Source organism: Panthera onca, chromosome A1 (genome assembly GCF_046562875.1).
Source record: "Panthera onca isolate mPanOnc1 chromosome A1, mPanOnc1 haplotype 2, whole genome shotgun sequence".
NCBI classification, from domain to species: Eukaryota; Metazoa; Chordata; class Mammalia; order Carnivora; family Felidae; genus Panthera; species Panthera onca.
In genome coordinates this window covers 173,426,293-173,451,614 of record NC_138339.1, presented here as the reverse complement: position 1 = coordinate 173,451,614, position 25,322 = coordinate 173,426,293, and the positions used below count along the sequence as shown (strand labels likewise).

The following is a 25,322-nucleotide window of genomic DNA, read 5'->3' as shown; positions in this document are numbered from 1 at the left end:
CCATATTCTTTCCTGCTTTGTGGAAGATGAATTGGCCATACATTTGTGGGTCCATATCATATCTAGGTTCTCCATTCTGTTCCAATGATCTTTGCGTCTGTTTTTGTGCCAGTACCATACAGTCTTGATGATTACTGCTTTGTAATACAGCTTGAAGTCCAGGATTGTGATGCTTCCAGCTTTGCTTTTCTTTTTCAACATTACTTTGGCTATTCAGGGTCTTTTCTGGTTCCATACAAATTTTAGGGTCTTTTCTGGTTCCATACAAATTTTAGGATTATTTGTTCTAGCTCTATGAAGAATGCTATTATTTTTGATGGGGATTTCATTGCACGTGTAGATTGCTTTGTAGTGTCGACATTTTAACAATATTTGTTCTTCAATCCGTGAGCATGGAATGTTTTTCCATTTCTTTGTGTCTTCTTCAGTTTCTTTCATAAGCTTTCTATAGTGTACAGAACTTACTTTTTTGGTTATTAGGTTTATTCCTAGGTATCTTAAGGTTTTTGGGGCAATCGTAAGTGGGATTGTTTTCTTAATTTCTCTTTCTGCAACCAGTTTCATTATGTTGATTTTATATTCTGTGACTTTGTTGAATTCATATATCAATTCTAGCAGTTTTTTGGTGGAGTCTTTTGGGTTTTCCACGTAGAGTATCGTGTCATCTGTGAAGAGTGAAAGTTTGACTTCTTCCTTCCTTCCTTGTATGCCTTTTATTTCTTTTTGTTGTCTGATTGCTGAGGCTAGGACTTCCAATACTAAGTTGAACCACAGTGGTGAGAGTGGAAATCCCTGTTCTTGACCTTAGTGACAAAGCTCTCAGTTTTTCCCCATTGAGGATGTTACAGCTGTGAGTCTTTCATATATGGCATTTATAATGCTGAGGTATGTTCCTTCTACTCCCAACTTTCTTGAGAGTTTTTATCAAGAAAGAATGCTGTATTTTGTCAAATGCTTTTTCTGCATCTATTGAGAGGATCCTATAGTTCTTTTTTTTTTTTTTTTTTTTTTTAAATGTTTGTTCATCTTTGAGAGACAGAGAGAGACAGAGCATGAGGGGGGAAGGGGCAGAGAGGGAGACACAGAATCGGAAGCAGGCTCCAGGCTCCGAGCTGTCAGCACAGAGTCCAACGCAGGGCTTAAACTCACGAACTGCGAGATCATGACCTGAGACAAAGTCGGACCCTCAACCGACTGAGCCACCCAGGTGCCCCTGAGAGGATCATATAGTTCTTATCCTTTCTTGTGTTAATGTGGTGTATTGCATTGATTGATTTGAGAACACTAAGCCAGCCCTGCAGCCCAGCAATAAATCCCATTTGATCATGGTGAATAGTGCAGTTGAGTGTCTCTTAGTTTCGGCTCAGGTCATGATCTCATGGTCCTTGGGTTTGAGCCCCCGTGTCGAGCTCTGCACTGACAGCGTGGAGCCTGCTTGGGATTCTCTCTTTCTGCCCCTCCCCAACTCACGTGTGCATGCTCTCTCTCTCTCTCTCTCTCTCTAAATAAATAAATAAATAAACTTAAAAAATAAAATAAAAAGAGAATACTATTTAAGAAAATGAATGTCTGGTAGAATTCCCCTGGGAGGCCATCTGGCCCAGGACTCTGGGAGATTTGTTTGTTGGGAGATTTTTGATAACTGATTCAGTTTCTTTGCTGGTTATGGGTATGTTCAAATTTTCTGTCTCTTACTGTTTCAGTTTTGGTAGTGCATGAGTTTCTAGGAATTTGTCCATTTCTTCCAGATTGCCTCGTGTGTTGGCATATAATTTTTCATGGTATTCTCGTACAGATGTTTGTATTTCTGTAGTGTTTGTTGTGATCTCTTTCATTCATGATTTTATCTATTTGGGTCCTCTCTCTTTTCTTTTTTATAAGCCTGGCTAGGGGCTTATCAATTTTGTTTATTCTTTCAAAGAACCAGCCAGCATTGCCACTTTTCGATTGTTTTCTGACGGTCATACTTCTGCTAGTGCATTCTTAAAATTGCCGTTGCTATTGTTATTACAGGATACTTCCATGACAGTGTGCAACTGAATTGAATGATTTTTTATTTTTAATTGAAATTTGTATTGAGATAATTGTAGATTCCCATACAGTTGTAATTAATAATACAGAGAGATCCTGTATACCCTTTACCCAATACCTACTGTCACCCAATGATAACATCTTGTAAAACTGTAGTACGATATTACAACAAAGATATTGACATTGATACAATCTGTCTATTCAGATTTCCTCAGTTTTAGTAGTAGTGTTCATTTGTTTTTGTTTTTTTTAATGTTTGTGTATTTATTTTGCAAGAGACAGTGATCGGGGGAGGGGCAGAGAGAGAGGGAGACAGAGAATTCCAAGCAGGCTCCTCACTGTCAGTGCAGAGCCAGATGTGGGGCTCCATCCCACGAATTGTGAGATTATGACCTGAGCCAAAACCAAGAATCAGATGCTCAATGGACTGAGCCACCCAGGCCTAGTGTCCGTGTCTGCGTGTGTGTTTAATTTGATACACGTTTTATTTACACCACAGTTAACATACTGAGCATTTCTGTTGCCACAAGGATCCTTCCTGTTGCCCATTTATAAGCACACCCACTTCCCTCACATACTGTTTTGGCCCCTCATCCACTTTCGGCAACCACTAATTTGTCACTCATTTCTTTAATTTTGACATTTCAAACATTATACATGGACAAATGTTATATAACCTTTTGGCATTGACTTTTTTTTACTCCATATAATTCCCTGGAGATTCATTCAGATTGTTGCATATATCACTTAGTTCCTTTTAATTGCTAAGTAGTCCATGGTATGTGTGTGACACTCATTCATCAATTAATGGACATTTGGGTTGTTTCCACTTTTTCACTATTATGAATAAAACTGGTATGAACTTTTTTTTTTTTTAATGCTACAGATATTCTTGTCTAGGTTTTAGTGTGAACAGAAGTTTTCATTTTCCTGGGATAAATGCCTAGAAGTGCAATTTCTGGGTTGTGTCATAATTGCCTGTTTAGTTTTATAAGGAACCACCAAACTGCTTTTCAGAGTGACTGTGCCATTTTATGTTCCTCTGCATCTTTGCCAGTATGTGGTTTTGTCACTGCTTTTTTCTTTTTAAAATTTATTTATTTTGAGAGAGCACATGGGTGTGCCTGCTAGCAGGGGAGGGGCAGAGAGAGAGAGGGAGGGAGAGGGAGAGAGAATCCCAAGCAGGCTCCACACAGTGGGCACAGAGGCTGGGAGCTTGGTCACATGAACCATGAAATCATGACCTGAGCCAAGATCAAGAGTCGGATGCTTAACTGACTGAGCCACCCAGGTGCCCCTCTTTATGTATTTTCAATACTTTATCACATGTGTGGTCGGCAAATATGTTCTCCCAGTCCATAGCTTGTCTTTTACTATTCACAGGGTGTTTCAGAGAGAAGATGTTTTTAATTTTGATGATATTCAATTTATCCATTTTGCTTTTTCTTCTGCATACACTGTTTTTGGTGTCCTGTTGAAGAACTATTCTCCAAGCCTTACATTCCGAACGTTTTCTCCTATGTTATTTTTTTTTTTAAAGTTTTATGGTCTTATGTTTTACATTTAAGTCTGTGTTCTATTTTGACTTAATGTTTGTGTAATGTGTGAAGTTTAGGTTGAGGTTGATTTGTTTTGCCTTTGGATATGCCATTGTTCCAGCACCATATTTTGAAAAGGCCTTCTGTCCTTCACTGAAGTGCTTTCACACCTTTAAAAATAAGACGTTTGCTGTACTTGGGTGGGTGTATTTCTGGGTTCTCTCTTCTGTTTTCTGTGTGTCTATCCCTCTGCCATTCCTGTACTCTGTTGGTGTTTTAGCTCTATAAGGAGTCTTACTAGGGAGTGGAATGATTCCTTCTCACTTTATTCTTCTCTGTCAGTATCGTTTTAGGTATTCCCTGGCCTTTACCCTTTTATGTAAATTTAGAATAAATTTCTCTATGTCTACAAAACCTTGCTGATATTTTGATAGGAAAGGAATCACAATAAGCCTAAAAGTCAGTTTGGGGAGAAATGAAATACTTATTATGTTGAGTCGTCCAATCCATGAACATAATATGCCTCCCCATTTGTTTAGGTCTTTGATTTCTTTTATCAGTGTTTTGTAACTTGCAATGTACAGATCCTGTACATATTTTGTTAAATGTATATACCCGAGTTCTTTTTTGGGTGTGGGAGGGATGATTTAAAATGGTACTGTGTTTTTTTGTTTTTTTAAAATGTTTTTTACATTTATTTATTTTTGAGAGACAGAGAGAGACAGTGTGAGCAGGGGAGGGGCAGAGAGAGAGAGTGAGACACAGAATCAGAAGGAGGCTCCAGGCTCTGAGCTGTCAGCACAGAGCCCGATGCGGGGCTCAACCCCACAAACCGTGAGATCATGACCTGAGCTGAAGTCGGACGCTCAACCGACTGAGCCACCCAGGTGCCCCTGGTACTGTGTTTTTAATTTCATTTTTCACATTGAATAATCTTTGTGATTTTTTTTTTCTTCAGGAAAGTGTTCACATATTTAAATTTGTAGAATAAATTAAAAAAAATTTTTTTTTAATGTTTATTTACTTATTTAGAGAGAGAGAGTGAGCAGGGAGGGGCAGAGAGAGAGGGAGAGAGAGAATCCCAAGCAAGCTCCACACTGTCAGCGTGGAGCCTGACGCAGGGCTCGAACCCACTAACCATGCGATCCTGACCTGAGCCAAGATAAAGAGTCAGACACTTAACCAACAGAGCCACCTCAGTTCCCCATGGGAATACAGATGGGAGGCCAAGTTAAATCTTAACACTGCAAAAGCTATGTTTAATATGTAATAACAATTTTGTTGTGTGTAATAATAATTATATTAGATTGGATTGGGTTTAGAGAAAGATACAAGTACAGAATTTATTATTTTACAGTTATTTTATGTTTCACTTGGAATAAATTGGAAATACCTGGACTTAAGATTCAGATTAATAATTAGAAAATCTGACATGTGTATCTTTTGTCTGAACAGTAATTACAGTGTCCCAAGGGTGTAGGTGTTAGAGCATCATGAAATGAGAATATTGAGAAGAACTTATCAGTTAACATATGTATACAAATGATTAAATTTTAAGCATTTGGAACCTTGATTCTACTGGGAAAATGATAAAAGAATGTTATCAGATGGACAACACGAGATATAAACCCAAACCCAGTGTCTACAGTGTCCAGTCTTTCTAAATGTAAAGATGAACATTAGAACTATTCACAGGACCACTATCTCTTATGTTTAGCAAAAATAGATAACATACAGCCCAACCCTGATTGAGACTTTAAGGAAATGTTTCCAGTTATATAATACTGTTGACATTGCAAGTATAAATAGAACTTTTACAGAAAAATCTGGCAGTAAGTATTATGAAAGAAAAACATTTTGCCCAAAGATACTTATTGGAGTTCTATTTGTTTTGGAAACTATTAGAGAATATTGTGTCAGTATGATGGAATAATATTCATGAACAAGAATTATTTATGTTTGCTATTGATTTATAGACCTACATTACAAAATAAAGTCAATTAAAGGGCAAAATAAAAATTGTGTGTAAATGCTATTTCTGATTACAGAAAACTTTTGTGTGCTAAACTGGTATAAGTGGCAGTTGGTTAAAATTTATAGTTTTTTTCTGTTTTAAAGTTGTATAAAACAAATTCTGAAGAAAAAAGACAAGTTTTGGAACAAGAGGCAGGAAGGAGCGTTGGGTTTTAGATCTACTTTTGTACTTTAGCCATGGTTTGTACAGCACTCAGCATGCACGGGGCGTATTGCTAAGGACTTGTATGGATTATTTCACTTAATCGCTATTCTGCCTCTGTGGTCTGGTATACTGGTAGTCTCATTTTCAGCTGAGCAAATAGAGGTTCAGAGAAGTTTGGTGACTTGCCCAAGATTACACCAGTAGGAAGCAAGTAGGTTAGAAAATTCTAGAACCTGCATTCTTATGCACTGTACTGTTGCTCTCTGCTGTCATTAGTAATTGTATGCATGCTCTGAGGGCTATTCCTGTCGAATATGGGCACAGGACTCAAACGTGTATGTGTTTCACATGGTGCAGAACATTTGTTGTTATTCGCGTTAAGAAGTGTGAGAAAACATGTATTTGCTTATATACAGACAAAAACCTCTGGAAAGATAAGCAAGAAACTGATAACATTGGTACTTCTTGAAAGAAAGGTGACTTTGAGAAGTTCTTCCCTTCTGAGCACCTTGCTTTCCTCATTGCAAAGCATAGAAATTGTATAGATGACATCCTATCTTTAAAGTTTGGTACCATAAAGTAGATGATTTCTGGGTCTTGTTTGAAAAGATAAATTTTGTGTTATGACTGTATTTTATTTTTAAAAATTAAAGAATCCTTATTAATTTTTAAAGATTTGTGAATATAGATGATCCATAATAACTTGTTTGCTTTATATATTTTTTAGTTAAATGGACTTTTCGTGGTATTTAGGAGCATTTACGAGCCTGTTACATATAGTAAAGATTTAATCATACTAGTAAAGTGCTATATACAACCAGGTAGATGTATTCAACTACACTTTACATAACGGAACAGAAATTTGAATATACTTAATCTCTTTTTGGGCTACAGTGAGAAACTCGTTCTTTGTTAGGTGTACAGGTTACTCTACTGTTGGAGGCTGTCCTGTAAATGAGCATCACGTCAGGTCCATACCAGCTATCCTAATCCTGATCAGTACTTTACGTGGTTTAGTTTGTCTTGGAGCCATCAGTGACTCCTGCTGTAGCCAGTGCATGTGGTCATTTGTTAGGTCAGTGAGCATTTGAGTGCATATTATTTGCAAGGCAGAATAGTAGGTGTTAGAGAATTGCTGATGAAGAAAACTAGTCTCAGCCTTTGGAGAGATTGTACTAGGGTAAGAAATAATCTGGCGAATATGATACCATATGACAAATGTTGTGATTTAGCCCTGTGGGAACAGACAGAATGGTCACCTAACTTAGCTGGGATTTGGGAGTCTGGAGTCAAGAAAGGCCTTTTTAAAGGAGGATGTACTTGAAGTCTGAATGGTAAGAGAATGAATGAATCTGTGTTAGCAAAGTGGCTGGGAGGGCCATCCAGGCAGACGGTGAGCATCCTGTCATTTAAGAAAACAACACCTCTAGTACCACTGGAGTAGGGGTTTGAGAATGCTGGACAGGTAAGCAGGGGTCTGATTGCAGAGAGGACATATGTAGTGCTGGGACCTGGGTGTGTGTTTGTTCATTCGTTTAATAGCCATTGAAGGTTTATGCTGGGAATGTCATGATCAGGGTTTTGCTTCAGTAAAACCCAGACTACTCTGGAAAATGGGTTGGAAGAAGACGAGAGTGGAAGTAAACAGTCTGATAATTAAGCTGTTGCAGTAAGTAGTCCAAGTGTGACTTTATGGAGGCCAAAGATTAGGCTGGAGTAGGTGGGGATTGAGAGAAATAGGTGGACATTTAGGAGGTTGGATCAAGAGAGATGCAGTGATTGTGCTAAGGGAGAAGGAACAATTAGGTATGATGCCCGGGTTTCTGGATTGTTCAGATTGGTTACATGTCCATGCTATTCCCTCAGATAGAAACTCAGAGAACAATTATTTAGGAGAGAAGGATGGGTAGAGAAAATATGCCTGTCTTATACTTTTTTTTCCTCAAGTTTTTATTTTAATCACTTAGTGCTCATCACAAATGCACACTCCTTAATCCCCTTAATCACCCACCTACCCCGCCCCCATCCCCTCTGGTGACCATTAGTTTGTTCTCTGTAATTAAGAGTCTGTTTCTTAGTTTCTCTTTTTCCCCTTTGCTCATTTGTTTTGTTTTTTAAGCATCTTTTTAAAAAAAATTTATTTATTTTGAGAGAGAGCATGAGAGTGAGTGGGGGAGGGGCAGAGAGAGAGAGGGAGAGAGAATCCCAAGCAGGCTCCGTGTTGTCAGTGCAGAGCCCTATGTGGGGCTTGATCCCACGAACTGTGAGATCATGACCTGAGCCAAGACCAAGAGTTGGACACTCAACCGACTGAGCTACCCAGGCAGTCCTGTTTCTTAAACATCTTCTTTATCCTTTGATTAATCGATGGACACTTGGGCTGCTTCTGTATCCTGGCTATTGTAAATAACACTGCTATCAATATAGGAGTGCATGTGTCCCTTTGAATTAGTGTTTTTGTATTCTTTGGGTAAATACCCAGTAGTGTGATTGCTGGGCCATAGGGTAGTTCTATTTTTAACTTTCTGAGGAACCTCCATTCTGTTTTTCAGAGTGGCTGCACCAGTTTGCATTCCCACCAACAATGCAAGAGGGTTCCCCTTTCTCTGCATCCTCGCCAACACCTATTGTTTGTTGCGTTGTTGATTTTAGCCATTCTGACAGGTGTGAGGTATAGTTTTGATTTGCATTTCTCTGACAGTGAGTGACGATGAATATCTTTTCATATGTCTGTTGGCCATCTGTATGTCTTCTTTGGAGAAATGTCTGTTCATGTCTTCTGCCCATTTTTAAATTGGATTATTTGTTTTTGGGTGTTGAATTTTATGAGTTCTTTACATATTTTAGATACCCTTTATTGGATATGTCTTTTGTAAGTATCTTCTCCCAATTTGTAGGTTGCCATTTAGTTTTTGCTGATTGTTTCCTTTACTGTATAGAAGCTTTTTATTTTTTAAATTTGTTTTATTTTTTAAAGTTTTTATTTTAATTTCCATTAGTTAACTTACAGTGTTATATTGGTTTCAGGTGTACGATACAGTAATTTAGCACTTCCACACATCACCGTGTAGTCATCACAACAAGTGCAGAAGCTTTTTATTTTGATGTAGCCTTAATAGTTTATTATTGCTTTTGTTTTCCTTGCCTCAGGAGACATATCTAGAAAAAAGTTGCTCAGCTGATGTCAGAGAAATTACTGCCTGTGCTCTCTTCTAGGATTTGTATGGTTTCAGGTCTTACATTTAGGTCTTTAATCCATTTTGAATTTATTTTTGTGTATAGCATAGGAAAGTGGTCCAGTTTCATTCTTCCACATGTTGCTATCCAGTTTTCCCAACACCATTTGTTGAAGAGACTTTTTCATTGGAGAGTCTTTCATTGGATGGTCAAAGATTAATTAATTGATGATATAATTGTGGGCTTATTTCTGGATTTTGTATTCTGTTCCCTTGATCTATATGTTTCTATTTTTGTGCAAGTACCATGCTGTTTGATTACTACAGCTTTGTGATATAACTTGAAGTCTGGAATTGTGATGCCTCCAACTTAGTTTTTTTTTTTTTTTCCTCTTTAAGATTGCTTTGGCTATTCCAGGTCTTTTGTAGTTTCATACAAATTTTAGGATTGTTTGTTCTAGTTCTGTGAAAAATGCTGTTGGTATTTTGATAGAGATTGCATTAAATGTGTAGATTGCTTTGGGTAGTGTAGACATTTTAACAGTGTCCTTCCAATCTATGAACATGGAATGTCTTTCCGTTTCTTTGCATCATCTTCAGTTTTTTTCATCAGTGTTCTATCGTTTTCAGAGTACAGGTCTTTCACCTCTTTGGTGAGGTTTATTTCTGGGTATCTTACCATTTGGGGTACAGTAGTAAATGGGATTGTTTTCTTAATTTCTTTTTCTGCTGTTTCATTATTGATGTGTAGAAGTGCAACAGATTTCTGTAGAGTAATTTTGTATCCTGCGACTTTACTGAATTTGTTAATCAGTTCTAGCAGTTTTTTGGTAGAGTTTTTCAGGTTTTCTGTATATATAATATCATGTCAGCTGCAAATAGGGAAAGTTTGACTTCTTCCTTATAGATTTTTATGCCTTTTATTTCTTTTTGTTGTCTGATTGCTGTGGCTAGGATGTCCAGTGGTATATTGAATAGAAGTGGTGAGAGTGGACATCCTTGTCTTGTTCCTGACCTTAGGGGAGGGGCTCTCCATTCTTCCTCATTGAGGGTGATGTTTGCTGTGGGTTTTTCATATATGGTCTTTATTATGTTGAAGTCTGTTCCCTTTAAACCTATTTTGTTGATGGTTTTTATCGTGAATGGATGTTGTACTTTGTCAAATGCTTTTTCTGCATCTGTTGAAAATGATCATATGGTTTGACGCTCTTATTCTTTTTTTTTTTTTTTTTTAAAGTTGACTTATTTTTGAGAGAGACAGAGACAATGTGAGTGGGGTGGCAGAGAGAGAGGCAGAGTGAGAGAGAATCCCAAGCCGGCTCTGTGCTGACCTGAGCTGAAACCAAGAGTTGGATGTTTAACCCACTCAGCCAGCCAGGCGCCCCCGACTCCCTTATTTTTATAAAAATATCCTGGAGCGCCTGGGTGGCTCAGTTGGTTAAGTGTATGACTTCGGCTCAGGTCATGATCTCATGGTTAGTGAATTTGAGCCCTGTGCTGACAGCTCAGACCCTGGAGCCTTCTTTGGATTCTGTGTCTCCCTCTCTCTCTGCCCCTTCCCTGCTCATGCTCTGTTTCTCTCTCAAAAATAAAAAATAAACATTAAAAAAAATGTTTTAAAAATTTTCCTGATTCTCAGCAACTCATTTTATTTAATAATTTGTGATCTATAAATTCTTCCTTCTTATCAACTTCAAGATACAGTAAATGCACTTTAAACTCATTTGTTTTTGGACTTCGGTGTTTTATCTTTTCCTTATTTATCTTTGCTATCAATGCTTTGGGTTTAAGTGAAAAATCTTTAGATCAAGGCAGTGTTCCATGTGATCCAAATACAGTGAAGGTAATGATCAGTTTAAATGTTTATTTCATATTTCGGTATTTTTTATTTTGATGAAATTGGCAACTCACATTTTGTTTTTGGTGAGCAGCCATATTATTAGATAAATATCAGTGCCAATTGCAATGTAATTTTTAATTTAAGTACAAAGCTTTGGTGTGATTTTTAATAAATAAACTCTTCATTGGTAGTTTATGTTACTTGAAAACAAACTAACATAAATCTACCAAATGCATCAATATAACTTTAGGCATTGTTTTTTCCATCTTTAATCTTTTAGTACAGAAAGAATGATTGTGGTGCTTCAAGTTAACTAAATCAGAAATAACCAAAGTTAAAAAAAAATACTAAGTATTATGAACTAGGAAGAAAAGGGAGCAGTACTTTTAAAGGCATGAAATAAATTTGGTTATAATTTAATATAAAGATAGCAATGTGTGCTATAGCTTGCTACAGTTGCTCTTGTTCTTTGAATCAGAAATAATGCTATAAATGGGTAATAGTATAAATATGCCATAATTCATCAGATATAAGGAGCTATCAATTGTAAGACATGTTATTATTTTATGCTGTATTAAAAGAATAAATGCTGCTGGTTAATAATGCCTTCTTATAACTTAATATTTTTATTTTGTGCTTATAGAAAGAGCTATTTGAGACTTAGACACAAGCTTTTATTTCACACTGCTCTCTCTGCTCATTGCCTTTCTGTTATACATTAACTTCATGAAGACTTTGGCAGTTAAAACCTGTATGTATAGTACCAACGGTGTTAATACCTGGAGTCAAGCGTGCTAGACCATTTTTGTGCATATGCAGTCATGTTGATGGGCTGATGGTAAGACTCATTCCACTGAGAGAAATCAAAGTATGCTTTATCACCTTGCTTTAGATGTGAGGCAGAAAGGGAAGAGGGAAGGATGAGGCTTAAAAGATAGCAGCAGTAAAATGGAGTTGGACTCCTCATTACATCAAGGAAAGAGGAATCTAACATCCTAAATAATAAGAGGAGCCATTTTTTAAAAAAATTTTTTTTAACGTTTCATTTATTTTTGAGACAGGGAGAGACAGAGCATGAACAGGGGAGGGTCAGAGAGAGGGAGACACAGAATCTGAAACAGGCTCCAGGCTCTGAGCTGTCAGCACAGAGCCCGACGCGGGGCTCGAACTCACGGAGCGCGAGACCATGACCTGAGCCGAAGTCGGCCGCTTAACCGATGGAGCCGCCCAGGCGCCCCAAGAGGAGCCATTTTTGAACAGCATGGGATGGTGACAGTGGCAGTGGGTTGGGAATGGGACGTGGAATTCTTCTTAGCGAAACGCTGTTAAGATGTCTTGCTGGAGATGTAAGGTGGGCAGTTGCATGTTTGGCGTCAGTGTACATGTAAGAGGGAGCGGTTAAGAATGTAGGCTCTGGAAGTGACTTTGAGCCATAGTTTCCTCCTGTGTAAAATGGAGATAATCCAAAATGCCCTTTAGGGCTTTTGGTTTAGCTTTAGAATATTGCCTGAAACCTAGAGAGGACTCAGTAAATGTTTTCTGCTGTCATGATTGATCTTCATCATCACCATCATCCAAAACATGGGCTTTGGAGATACAGACCTTAGTTGGAAAGTAAGCAAGACTTCTGGCAAGTTACATAATCATTCAATTTCTTTATCTAAAGTTGGGGTAGTAAAATCTAGCTCATGGGTAATAGTATAAATGAAAAAAGAAAGATAGGCATGCAGTGTAGGCATTAAGGCATATGTCCTGTTTTTAGCAGTTTATACTTTAGTTGGAGGAAATAAGCGCTAAATATGTAAAAAATTAATAGCACAGAGATATTTATAAGAAGTGACATAAAGATTGGATAAAACGATAAGATTAAGAATTAGGAACACGACTAGAAGTTGGGAGTCCCACCTCACTTTTTCTCCTGATTAGCTGTGTGATGTTGGGCAAGTTATCATTATCCTGTCAATACTGTGAGACTCAGTATTTTCATTTACAAAGTGCGAGTTGATTGGGCAAGATGATTTCTTAGGTTACTTCCTTGTTAAGGGTTTCTTACGTGATTTCGGCATTTAGAGAGAAGCGATTACTACCATAGTATGGAACAGTTAGGGAGGCTAGGAGGAGATGGGACGTGAAAAGGGTGTTGGTTTGATGAAAATTGTATCAGGGAACAAGAGAGTTTTGGAATCTTGAAGATACCTTTTTTCTTGTGTTATAATTGTGAGAAATTAGCCTATCCTCACATTTCCATGTTTCATTTCTGGTAGGTTTTATTTATGAATTTCACAAATATTTGAATTTATATTTTGTCAGGTTCATTGAACGTTCTTGCTCGTTTTCCTTATACGTGCTGCGTCCCTCTGGGGCAGCAGTTCTTAGGATGGCTCTCAGGATCCCATTATACTAGTCAATATGGAGGCCTCCAGAGACCTTTTGTTTAGCAATATTTACGGGATTAGAAGTTAATTTTAGAAATTAAAAAATACTTATTAATTTAAAAGTAACAAACCCATTATGTTAATATAGATTTTTTTGCATGCAACCTAACTATATTTTCAAAAACAAAAAGTTTAATGAGATAAGTTTTACATTTTTACAAATCTCTTTAATATGTGGCTTACTTGAAGACCATCAGATTCCCAGATCTGATTTATATTTTGGTTGAAGTACTATTGAAGAAAATGTGGTTTATACATATAAGCAGTTGGAAAAGGAAGAATGTTTTAACATCTTTTTATATAATTGTGGATACTCTTTTTTTTTTTTTTTTTTTTTTTAAATTTTTTTTTTCAACGTTTTTTATTTATTTTTGGGACAGAGAGAGACAGAGCATGAATGGGGGAGGGGCAGAGAGAGAGGGAGACACAGAATCGGAAACAGGCTCCAGGCTCCGAGCCATCAGCCCAGAGCCTGACGCGGGGCTCGAACTCACGGACCGTGAGATCGTGACCTGGCTGAAGTTGGACGCTTAACCGACTGCGCCACCCAGGCGCCCCTGTGGATACTCTTTGATGTTACACCAAAACTCCAGTAGTTGTTATTGGTTAGTTGCAATGTGGACTCTGAAATCCTGCCAGTGAACTTGTAGTAAGTACTCTGTCATAATGAAATCCATTAGTTTAGCCTGCATTTTGAATGAGTACTTTGTCTTTTATCCATATGTGTTTTGGCCCCACAGACCCCCGAAAGAGTATTAAGGATTCCCAAGGGTCCCTGGATCATACACTGAGAATCACTACTATAGGATATATACCTAAGAGGATAATTGCTACTTTGAAAGTTATGGGCATTTTAAACCTGGTCAGTTTGGCACTGTCTCGTTAAGTGGTTATTCCAATTTATATTCCCACCAGCAGTTTAGGGGGGTTCTATGAGCCCCATAACTTCAATACCACTTGGTATCAGTAGTATTTTTGCTGGCTAGGTTGGTATAAGAAATGCAACTTTACATCTTTTGTGTCTGTTTCTCTTAGATTCTATTTATCCAACTGTTCTTTTGTGTCAGTGAAGATAGTCCTTAAGAATATCTTTTTCTCTTAGTCATTACTTCAGGAATTTCAACATCCATGCTTACTAAGGTTTACAGGTAATCAATATCTTTAGCTTCCTCCAGAAAATTACAGGGGCCTTAGAATACTTTAACTCAATCACCTACTCCCTGGCTTGGATATAATTATTTTTCAAAAATTGGGGCTTTTTATTGACATTCAAATTAGTATTACTTTTGTATAGATCCTTTAAAGACTTAGGAAAGAATTGGTGAAGGCAAATTCTAGGAGTTGCTAGAGAATATTGCAATATACCTCAAATATTACATATTTTTCCATGTTATCAAATAGTAACAAATTAAAAATGTAAACTTGTGCTACTTACCTCTTAAAACCATAATTAAATTTAATAGAATTGGAAGATTAATTTCTTGAGCAACAGGCAGTTTGGTGAATATATTTTATGCTAAAGTCTAATTTTATTTTGACCTTGAGTCAAATTAAGGTTTTATTATTCTGGGGCTTTAATTGTAAAGGCATCCAGTTCAAGTTGGCTGGTATGGAATGCAATGATAAATAAATTGAATGGCCTTTTAAAGTGTGTATTATGTCTTGCATCCTGTCCTCATTATGAATTTATATATTATAGAAAGTTCAAAAAAGGAGCTTGGAATTTTTATTAGCATTTTTTGGAATACTCGCTATGTGGTGGTCCTTTTGATTTCTCAATGACTGCTCCTCAGGGTGTAAGCATTATTATTCCCCTTTTATTGGTGAAGAAAATGCAAATAATATATAGATAGTAAGTGATAAAGCCAAGGTTTGGGCTGAGGGTTTGTTTTTTTTCCCCATTTAGATTTTATTTTAAAACATTAATGGTAGAAAATCTGTTTGGAAATACTCACAATCTGGCCATTGAAAAATGGTAAAACCATTATATTAGTTCTCTGTTGCTGCTTAACAAATTACTCAAAGTTAGCAGCTTAAAGCTTCCTACCTTTGTGATCTTACAGTTCATGGGGTCAGGAATCTGGGCAGGTTTAGCTGGGTCCTCTGCCCCAGGGTCTCTCCTAGGCTATAGTTAAGGTGTCAGATAGGCTTGCAGTATTATCTGAAGATTTGGCTGGTGAAGGAACTACTTCCAAATTCACTTTGTTGTTGGCAGGATGTAATTCCTCTTGAGGTGTTAGGTTGAGGCCTTTGTTTTTTCTGAGTGTCAGCCAGAGGCTTCCCTTGGTTCTTTCTTTTGTGGGTCTCCCCATAAAGCATCCCACAGCAGGCAGCTTGCTTCGACAGAGTGAGCAGGTGAGAAGGCAAGAGATGCCAGCAAGAGAGTGAGTGCTAGCAAGATGGAGGTCACAGTGTTTTGTACCTAACTAAGGAAGTGATGTCCTGTCACCTTTGTCACATTCTGTTTCTTAAAAGGAGTAGGAGAGGGGATCACACAAAGGTATGAATTCCAGGAGCCTGGGGGTTTTTTGGGGCCATCTTAGAAGTCTGCCCACTACCACTACCAACCTGTAGTTTTCACTTGAAATCCCAGAAATGGGAGTGTATTTAGATTAGATTAGAGAGCCGCTCACCCCTTTTAATAAGCCCCCCATCCCATAGTTATTACGGGTTTATATCCAAAAGCTCAGTGATCGCAGTAAATGGTAAGAAATAAGAAATAGAATATTGTCATAGGTAGCGGTTTGGTTGAAAGGGTCTGAAATACGAAACACTAAAGAAGAGAAGGGATATCAAGAAATGTGAAAAAAGGAGAGGGAAATGCTAGCAGGGTCCATTCCGTACATGTAAATATCTTGGAGGAGCCCGGCCTGTGGTAAGAGTGAAAATTTTCATCTCCTTTAATCCTCTTTGAAAGTCCTCAGGGTTACAAGTAAGTCCTTAGTCTCAGACTCCTTTCTTCCCTCCTTGCAAGAATCTCCTCCCTCCCCTAGTTCCCTCCAGCCTCAAAGAGCTCCAGACGACCTGACCTCACCCCCTCTTTCTCATTCCCATTCCCATTGTCTGAGCACCAAGTGAGCCTGAGCTCCATCCTCAATCTCAGGCTTTCGGACTTTACCCGCTCTCACCTTCCAGCAAGAAAAATTGTGTGGTAGAGATTAGACTGTAAAGTTTGAGAGAGAAAAGGTGCAAATTCCATACAAGAGGCGATCTCTAATCCATTCTAATGTATCCTATTCAAAAAGGAGTGGTAGTATACGTACAGGAAACAAGTTATCAATAAACTACTTTTACCCAGAGCAAAGTGATGGTGCCTGCACATTTTCCTCCTTCCAATGTGGTCTGGCAGAAGTATTCAAGACCAGCCCGAAGATGATGAAACAGTCATAGATAAACATGCCACGGCCTCTCAGCAGCTCCCTTCAGCTGGATAATTCAGTCATGCAGGGACAGTCCTTGCCAGAGCAAGCTGAGGTTGTGAGTTCCTAGTTACCTATGAATACTTAGAGTCCTGTCCATTCCTTCAAAGCTAAGGATTAAACAGACAAAACAGAATACCTTAAGTATCCTGAAAACCAAATGGAGAAATGTAGAGCCTCTACCAAGAAATAATATGCTCAAGGTTTCTCATGTGGAGTGTTCTCTCCTACCAGGTAGCTAGTAGGGTGTTTTTTTAAAAAAATGAATCCACTAAAAGGAGAAGCAGTATGATTGGTCAGTCAAAGGAGAGACATTTCTAGAAATAATCTCCCATTGGCACTACCTCACCCCAAATTGGAACCCATCAACTATGATTCCCATCTTGGTAAGAATATTAGATTTCAGAAGTTATTACATATAAACTATAATTGCCATGAAAAAAGTCCCCCCCTCACCCAAGTCAATAGCTTTTAAATGTAGGCACTCAATTTTTCTAAGCCATTAAGGTTAAGATTTTCCATATGGAGGAAGAAATTGTTCAGAGTCCCTGTGCCTAGGCTGGGCTGGGAGCAAGAATGAACTGTAAGCAGTCACAAGGGATCTTAAAAGTTTGACAGAAATGGCCTAAAACTGTGGTAGCGGTCACATACTTGGTACATTTGTTAAAAATCAGAATCACATATTTAAAATGCATGAATTTTATGGTATAAATTATACCTTTATAAAGTTATTAAAAAAGAGAGACAATGTGTACATGTCTTAAAACTCCATTCGAAGCCTTGTAATAAAGTATTACTCTCATTTTCCCCCATAAATTCTTCCTTACTAATTACACCTTAGCCCCTCTGGTGCCAAATCTTTGTTCTATAACCTCTAAAAAATACTGCCATCTCCTCAGTTTCCCTATGTTTTTCATTATTTTGGTAAAATCATTTTATTCTTAAAAATACACATTTAGGAAATAGAACTAGAAGGCCCACTACATGAAACTCTCGTTACTCCGCAGAGCTTAACCTAAGAGTGAGGAGGGTGCTCTCTTTACTTCATTCATCTCTGCTCTTTCACAGTCCTAAGTGTGTTTGCATCCTAGGAAGGTGCGGGGACCATAGGTCATTTCACAGCTCGCTCCTGTGTACCTTACAAATGGAGGTAAAGGTGCTCTCATGCTGGTCAGCCCTGGGGGCAAGTTCTTGCACAAGCCAGTTTTGCCAGCGTCTCTTACCCTTTTTTCCCCTGATGAATTTAAGTATTTACGATGGTCAGATCGTTGTGTGTACTATGGGTATTAGATTTAAGAGATTAAAAATCCTGCTTAATTTCTCTTCTCATTCTTATAGCTCAAATCTAATCCAAGTGAAAATGAAGAAAAGGAAGCCCAGTTTCAACTTGTGAAATCTGATGAAATGCAGCGTTTGCGCTCACAAGCGCTTGATGCTTTTGAAAGCTCAGATTATACTGCTGCTATAACCTTCCTTGATAAGATTTTAGAGGTAAGTTTCTTAGACATTGCAGCTGGCAAGCCTGACACATGCTGTGTTTTACTCTGAGGCACATTCATGCACTTTGACATGTTATGTATCACAAGCAACCTAGAGAGGATAAGATCACATTGGTCCTTGGGCTTTTAGCTCTTAAGTGAGAGATGGTGTTTATGTGGAACAAAATTTGGAACTGGAGTTTGCAGTAAATGTACTCGATGTGCTGTGGAATGGGAGTTACACATTTTTATACATTGCTTGCTTTACTGTTTTTGTTTGATTTTGCATTGGGGGGAGGCTGGAGAGAATTCTAGAAGTTAGATAAAGGGGGTGAAAGATGAAAGAACTGGTTGAAGAAAAAGGAAAAGTAATGTTTCAGGGGAAGAAGGTTTAGAGTGAGAAGTCTATAGGGAAGAAGCAGATGGAATGTTGACAAGCCCCAGAGGTCAAGACAAGAGCTCAGTCTATAGTTTCCTTGCCTCTGAAGCACTTAATGACAGATGGTTTCAGAAGGAAGTCTACTGAGATATTCAAGTAGGAGCAATCCTAATTCTTGTTTATTTATCATTTTCATGGCACTTTGATGTACAATTGCATTTAATCATGGCAGGAAACTTAACATATGTAGAGTAGGTGCTTCTTTGATAATTTTATAGAGGAAATTGTGTGATACAGTCGAGTGGAATTCATGTTTTATTAAATTATTTTGTTTATGATTTGTTAAGGAAACATAAAGTTATAATTTTTATCTTCCAGGACTTAGATAACTATTTTTACCTACTTGATTAGCCAAGATATTTAATTTATGTACGTGTTGATTTTGGTATCTAAAATATGTGAAAAGTTGATATGACCTTAGAACAGCTCTAAGAAATGTGTAAAGATACTTCCACAGGCCCTATTGGTGACCTTTTGGGTTTACATTTTTAAAAAAAACTCATGCATTTATAAACATTTTGACGGAGTGGAAATGGTGAAGCCTCCACCTTCTCACATTGTTCTCCTCTTTTCTTTGTTTTTGTGGCATGAGAATTTAATTTCAAGGAGATAACATTTTACAAAAGAGAGTTCTATTTAGTTATTAGTAGAATAGAAGTATTTTGCAGGTTTAGAACCTAGATTTTATGATTTGGAACTAGAAATTAGAATTGTTGATTAAGTACAAAAACCTGACTAAAGAATATTCTTTTCAAAATCAGATGTGCTTCACTGGGAGCAGCCTTCTAATAGTAATGCCATGTATTCTTATTTTCAGAGTTTTAAAATTATATAATTGAAGGAAGTAGGAAAGGGGCCTTGTTAGCGTATACATCCCTTCCCCCATTAGAATTGAAGATATCCTTGGAGAAATTATTTTGTCGCATCTGAATTGTATCGGCCTTTTTAATACCTTACAATATAGAAATCACAGTAATTGAAGATGGTTTCATGTTGATAAGTGTCAGCAAACTACGCGGGATGAAGTATGGGTGTGCATAGTTTACTGCTTCTTAAAGTCTAGTTCTCTTGTTTCTCAAGGTTTGTGTTTGGGATGCAGAACTACGGGAACTTCGAGCTGAATGTTTCATAAAAGAGGGGGAACCTAGGAAAGCGATAAGTGACTTAAAAGCTGCATCAAAGTTGAAGAATGATAATACTGAGGCTTTTTATAAAATCAGCACACTGTACTATCAACTAGGAGACCATGAACTGTCCCTCAGGTCAGCTCTAGTGACATACACATCTCGTCCTCATCCTCTTTTCACTGTTGGCAGTAAGAAAATAATCCCGTTTTTAAAGACTTTAATTTTAAATTAAAACTGTGGTTAAGGTTGTTTTTATATTCTTTATTTGTATATTTTGTATTTTCCCTAAGTTATTCTATTTCCACATAGTTTATTTTCATGAGCTATGCTTATTAAAATAGAGGTATATTTGCAGAAAGAAAATAGGGTGTTTAATGTATAATTCTACTTAAGTTATTATAATTTGAGTTAATACGTGTGTGTGGCACAATGCCACATGTAAAAGTATAGGGTCAGTTGTTAAGTCAGTGTGTTTTGTTTAATCGTCACAAGCAAAAAATACCTTTAATGTGATTTCTGTATTGTGGAAAACCAGTCATTAATTATTTTGACTTGGAGTATTTTCCTGTTTTTAAATACATGAGCAGTGAAGTTCGTGAATGTCTTAAACTGGACCAGGATCATAAAAGGTGTTTTGCACACTATAAACAAGTAAAGAAACTTAATAAGCTAATTGAGTCAGCTGAAGAGCTCATCAGAGACGGCAGGTAAGAATGTGCTTGTCTGCAGTCTACAGCCTCCCTTCTCTGGCTTTTCTGGGCACAAAAGAACAGTTGAACTGCTTGCTCTTTTACTCATCAGCCATTGAGGATAGACTATCCTAGATAGCCCTGGGCCTTGGCAAAACTACTGCAGCTCTACTTAATATTATTATTTTTTAAATATTTATTTATTTTTGGGATACAGAGAAAGAGAGAGTGCGAGTAGAGGAGGAACAGAGAGAGAGGGGGACCCAGAATCTGTAGCAGGCTGCAGGTTCTGAGCTGTCAACACAGAGCCTGACGTGGGGCTCGAACTCACGAAGCATGAGTTCTGTTGGATGCTCAACTGACTGAGCCACCCAGGTGCCTCTGTACTTATTTTTAATAAGGCAGGATATAAGTAATAGTAACTGCATAATATTCTTACCAGCAGACTTATTTATATTTCACCAGATATTTATTGAGTATCTCCTGTGTCAGGCACTGACAATGTACTAAGGGGTGCAGAGATGAATATGACATGGTTTTTGGTGTTAAGAAGCTTAAAGATTCGTGTGGGAGATGGACATTTAAACTGATTGTTAAAAGATAATGTGGGATCTAGAGTGATAGAGATGTATACAGAGTATATAGAGACTTCCTTGTGGTATAAGATTCTCAGTTAAGTCCTTTTGTTAGAGCACCTGAAAAATATTGTACCACTTCTTTGTGGCCTCCATGGTTCCTGATGAGAAACCCATGGTCATTCTGATTGTTTTTCCCTAAAATAACATATTTTCCTCTGACTGCTTTCAAAATTTGTTTTCTATGTTTTTAGTATTCAGAAGTTTAATTATGGTGTATCTTGGTGTGGATTTCTTTGTTTTTATCCTATTTGGAATTTATTTAGCTTCTAGAATATGTAGGTTTGTGTCTTGTCAAACTTGGGAAGTTTCAGCCATTACTTCTTTTTAAAGATTGCTTATATTTTAAATATTTATTTATTTTTGAGAGAGAGAGACAGAGAGCGTGCAAGTGGGGGAGGGGCAGAGAGAGAGAGGGAGACACAGGATCTGAAGCAGGCTCCGGGCTCCGAGCTGTCTTTAGCGCAGAGCCGGATGTGGGGCTCGAACCCATGAACCATGAGCTCACGACCGGAGCTGAAATCAAGAGTTTGATATTAACTGACTGAGCCACCCAGGTGCCCCTTAGCCATTATGTCTTGAAGTATTTTTTTAGCTTTACCCTCTATCTCTAGTTTTTGTCTTAGATTCTGATTGACATAAATGTTAGCTCTTTTGTTTCAGCCCCACGGGTCCCTGAGGCTCTGTTCATTTTTCTCCATTCCTTTTCTTTCTGATCAGATTTCGTATTTTTTTTTATCATTCCAATTCACTGATTCTTTTCTCTGTCCCTCCATTCTACTGTTGAGCACGTTCAGTGAACTTTTTATTTGGGTTTTTCTAGTTTTCAGTTCTGATAACCAAACGTTATTCTTGTATCTCTTCTGTTTCTTTGCCAAGGCCGTCTATTGCTTTCATTTCTTTAAGCATGTTTGTCACTGCTGCTATTGCCAAGGCTACTTTAAGGTCTTTGTCAGATAATTGGTTTTGGAATTTATTGTCTTTTCTCGTTCAGTTTGAGATCTTACTGTCTGTTGGTATGATGAGTGGTTTCTGATTGAAACCTGGACACTTTCATTTTATAAGACTGTTTTTTAATTTAAATCTGTTTTGCCTGGCTTTTTTCAGACATTGTTCCAGCAAAGCAGGGGCGGGTATCACTTTGTTGCTGTCTGGGAGGTAGAAGTTTTCCCCGTTGGCATTTGTTGATGGCTGAGGTGTGGGGTTTCTCACTACTGCTTGGAGCAGGTGGAGGTTGGGGGATATTTACTTCCAGCCATGGATGAAAGTCCTAGCTTCCCACTTGGCCTTCTCTGACACCACCATGGTGGGGGTGTGGGCACACCTCGTCATAGCCTCTCCACTTGACCTGTTGGCATTGGGAGGGAGCCTTATTTTTTCTTCTGTGGCATTTGGCTGGAGTGGAGCTGTTATTGTCATAAATTTTCTGTCTTGTCAGGCTGCCCTTTGCAGGTCCTGTGGCTTGAGAGAGCAGGCTCTTGCTGGGTTTTGGATTTTTTGTCTGCACCCATTGGCATTTCTGGGTTGCTGGTCTCTTCAGCTCCAAGTCTGCAGTATATGAAACAAACAAAAAAACCCGGGAAGCTTTCCCATATTGTGTTTCCCTCAGGCCGCATGTCCTGGGCTGGTCTGCCTCCTTCTCTCCCCTTGCTGAGTTTTTTCATATGTTGACAAATACGTAATGTGTAGGGGTATTTAATTGTACCTAGTTGGCGGAACTGGGGAAAGTACATTCACTCCACTTTCCCAGAAGCTACCTTTTTTTTTAAGTGAGGTTCAGTATTTCTAACTGAACTTTTTGTTTTGATCTAATCATCATTTCATATGTAGTTGTAAAAAGGAAAGCAAGGTTTTGCATGCTCTGTACGGCTTCCTACAACTGTTGTACTATCTTGGAAAACTACACAACACTATCCCAGCTAGGATTTTGACATCAATAACTTCTGTTTTAAGTGTTCTGCTGAAATCTGTGTTTTAATACATCAGCATTTAAATGTGAAGATTGTAATGCATTTTGGGAAAAATGTGCCACAGTGGCATATAAATATATTGTTTAGTGTGCCATTACTGAGGAAAGTAACTTCGTGTATAACATGGCTAATATTTTTCACCAGTTTAGAAAAAAAGGCTGAAATAGCTTTTATTGTTCTCAGAAAGCTAGTAAGTTGGGAATTTAAGCAGGTTCTTTTTGCAGGGAACCACATTGTACTTAGTTGTGAATATTGACATTCATTGTATAAAATGACATGTAGATAATGGGCTTTGTTATTTCATGAAGGTGTGTAGGGACCAAGAAATAAACCTGATCTCTATTTTGCTGAAAAATGCCATGTGTAAGTCAGACTTTAACAAGATGTTTTACTCCGTTTCAAAATCATAAGCATTATTCTGTAAAGAAATTCATCATTTTGTTTGATTGGTATTCACAGGTATGCTTTGATTTGTACATAGACATTTTCTGTGGTCATGTGTTTTATTTCCCAGCTTTTGACTGATAGTAAGGTAAAAGTCGTGTTTGAAGGCATGTACTCATTTAGGTGAATTGATTAAGCAATGATTAGTGAAGAGTAGAGGGCTCTTTCTTTAACTCCTGAGATAGAATTTCATTGTTACTCATCATGATTTGCTCATTAATAGATACACAGATGCGACCAGCAAATATGAGTCTGTCATGAAAACAGAGCCGAGTGTTGCTGAATATACAATTCGCTCAAAAGAAAGAATTTGCCACTGCTTTTCTAAGGTAACAGTTGATTCATTCGCAGAAGTGTGAAAACTTAATATATGGCAAAACAGCCATAAATCCTTTTCTCACATTTACTTATAGGATGAGAAGCCTGTTGAAGCTATTCGAGTGTGTTCTGAAGTTTTACAGATGGAGCCTGACAATGTGAATGCCCTGAAAGATCGAGCAGAGGCCTATTTAATAGAAGAAATGTATGATGAAGGTTAGTCTTCAAGGAATTTGATTTGCAGTATCTAAACGTTGATGTATATGAAATTAGCACATGTTTAACATCCTTTTGTTGAGAACAAGTTTACCAGAGTTGCTGGAAGTGTTGATGACTTTAGGAAGATGGCATTGAGTTTGAAAATTAGTCTTCCTTAGTGGAACTAGTACACCATATGAGGAGAGATTTCTGCTGTTGAAACCAGTTCAGGGGGATATAAAAATAAAAATTTTAGCCTTTTTTTTGTTGTAGACAAGTTAGAATAGATAAATAGCAAAATAAAAATTTAAATGATAGATTTCGTATCATCCAGAGATAAATGCCGTTCATTTGGGATTTATATCTTTCATACTTTTTCTGTGCATATATATTAGTCTATGTTTTATGCATATATATGTGCGTGTATGTATGTATAGATATTCTATGCATGTGTACAGTATACATATTATACTATGCATATATTCTATATATATACATTCTATGCATGTGTACGGTATACATATTATACCTACAACATATATATGTCATATATGTCCTACATATAAATGATCTTTTTTTAAATTTTTTTTTTTTTTAAGTTTATTCTGAGAGAGAGAGAGAACACGAGTGGGGGACGAGCAGAGAGAGAGAAAGAGAGAGAATTCCAAGCAGACTCCGTGCTGTCAGCGCAGAGCCCGATGGGGGCTCAGTGCCATAAGCTGTGAGACTGTGACCTCAGCAGAAATCTGGAGTCGGTGGCTTAACCGACTGAGCCACCCAGACGCCCCTAAAATGATCTTCTGTGACCAAAAGCAGATTAGTAACATTAGGGTAGTTGCTTATCCTTCTTTGTTCAAGTTGAAGTAACAGAGTTTCCTGTTAGATGTTTTAAGGACCTTGAATAAGGGCAGTGTCCTATTTTCAGAAGATAACTAAAGTATATGGTAATATACATTAAAAAAAGGAATCCTTTCATATTTATTGTTTTGTGGCTTTTTTTATGTGACCGTATGCCATGAACATTTAAATAAGATGGTTTTTAAAAGAAGTGAGGCTTACAGCCCTTATTGCAAAGTTTTCATTTCAATCAGGTAAAGCATTTTAAATTGAGAATGGTAAGAGTATTTTTCTGGTGAAACTTGGGTTGTGGTATTCTTCCCCCCCCCCCCCCCCCCCCATTAAGTGCTGAATATTTACTTAATAAAAAAGCATGCAACTATTAATATGTATTACATTTAATGTCATGTTAAAGTAATTATGATATGGTAAGCGGTAACCCTGGTTAATACTTTAAACATACCGAGAATGTATCTGTAACAATGATAGATTACATAGGTTTGTGGCACTCATTTTCTTTTAAGACAAACTGATCATTTGTTTTCTGCTTTTCACAATTTGAAAAGAAT

At 37.6% G+C, this 25,322-nt stretch overlaps 1 protein-coding gene across 1 annotated transcript in view; it reads left to right on the top strand.

The window, feature by feature from the left end:
• DNAJC3 (DnaJ heat shock protein family (Hsp40) member C3) overlaps positions 1-25,322 on the top strand; it is an 89,471-nt gene that overhangs the window by 34,088 nt on the left and 30,061 nt on the right. Inside the window, exons 5-9 of the mRNA XM_060636831.3 lie at positions 17,957-18,109; positions 19,616-19,797; positions 20,250-20,369; positions 23,624-23,729; positions 23,814-23,934. Of these exons, the coding sequence (XP_060492814.1) occupies positions 17,957-18,109; positions 19,616-19,797; positions 20,250-20,369; positions 23,624-23,729; positions 23,814-23,934 (682 nt within the window). The remainder of the gene's footprint in view (positions 1-17,956; positions 18,110-19,615; positions 19,798-20,249; positions 20,370-23,623; positions 23,730-23,813; positions 23,935-25,322) is intronic.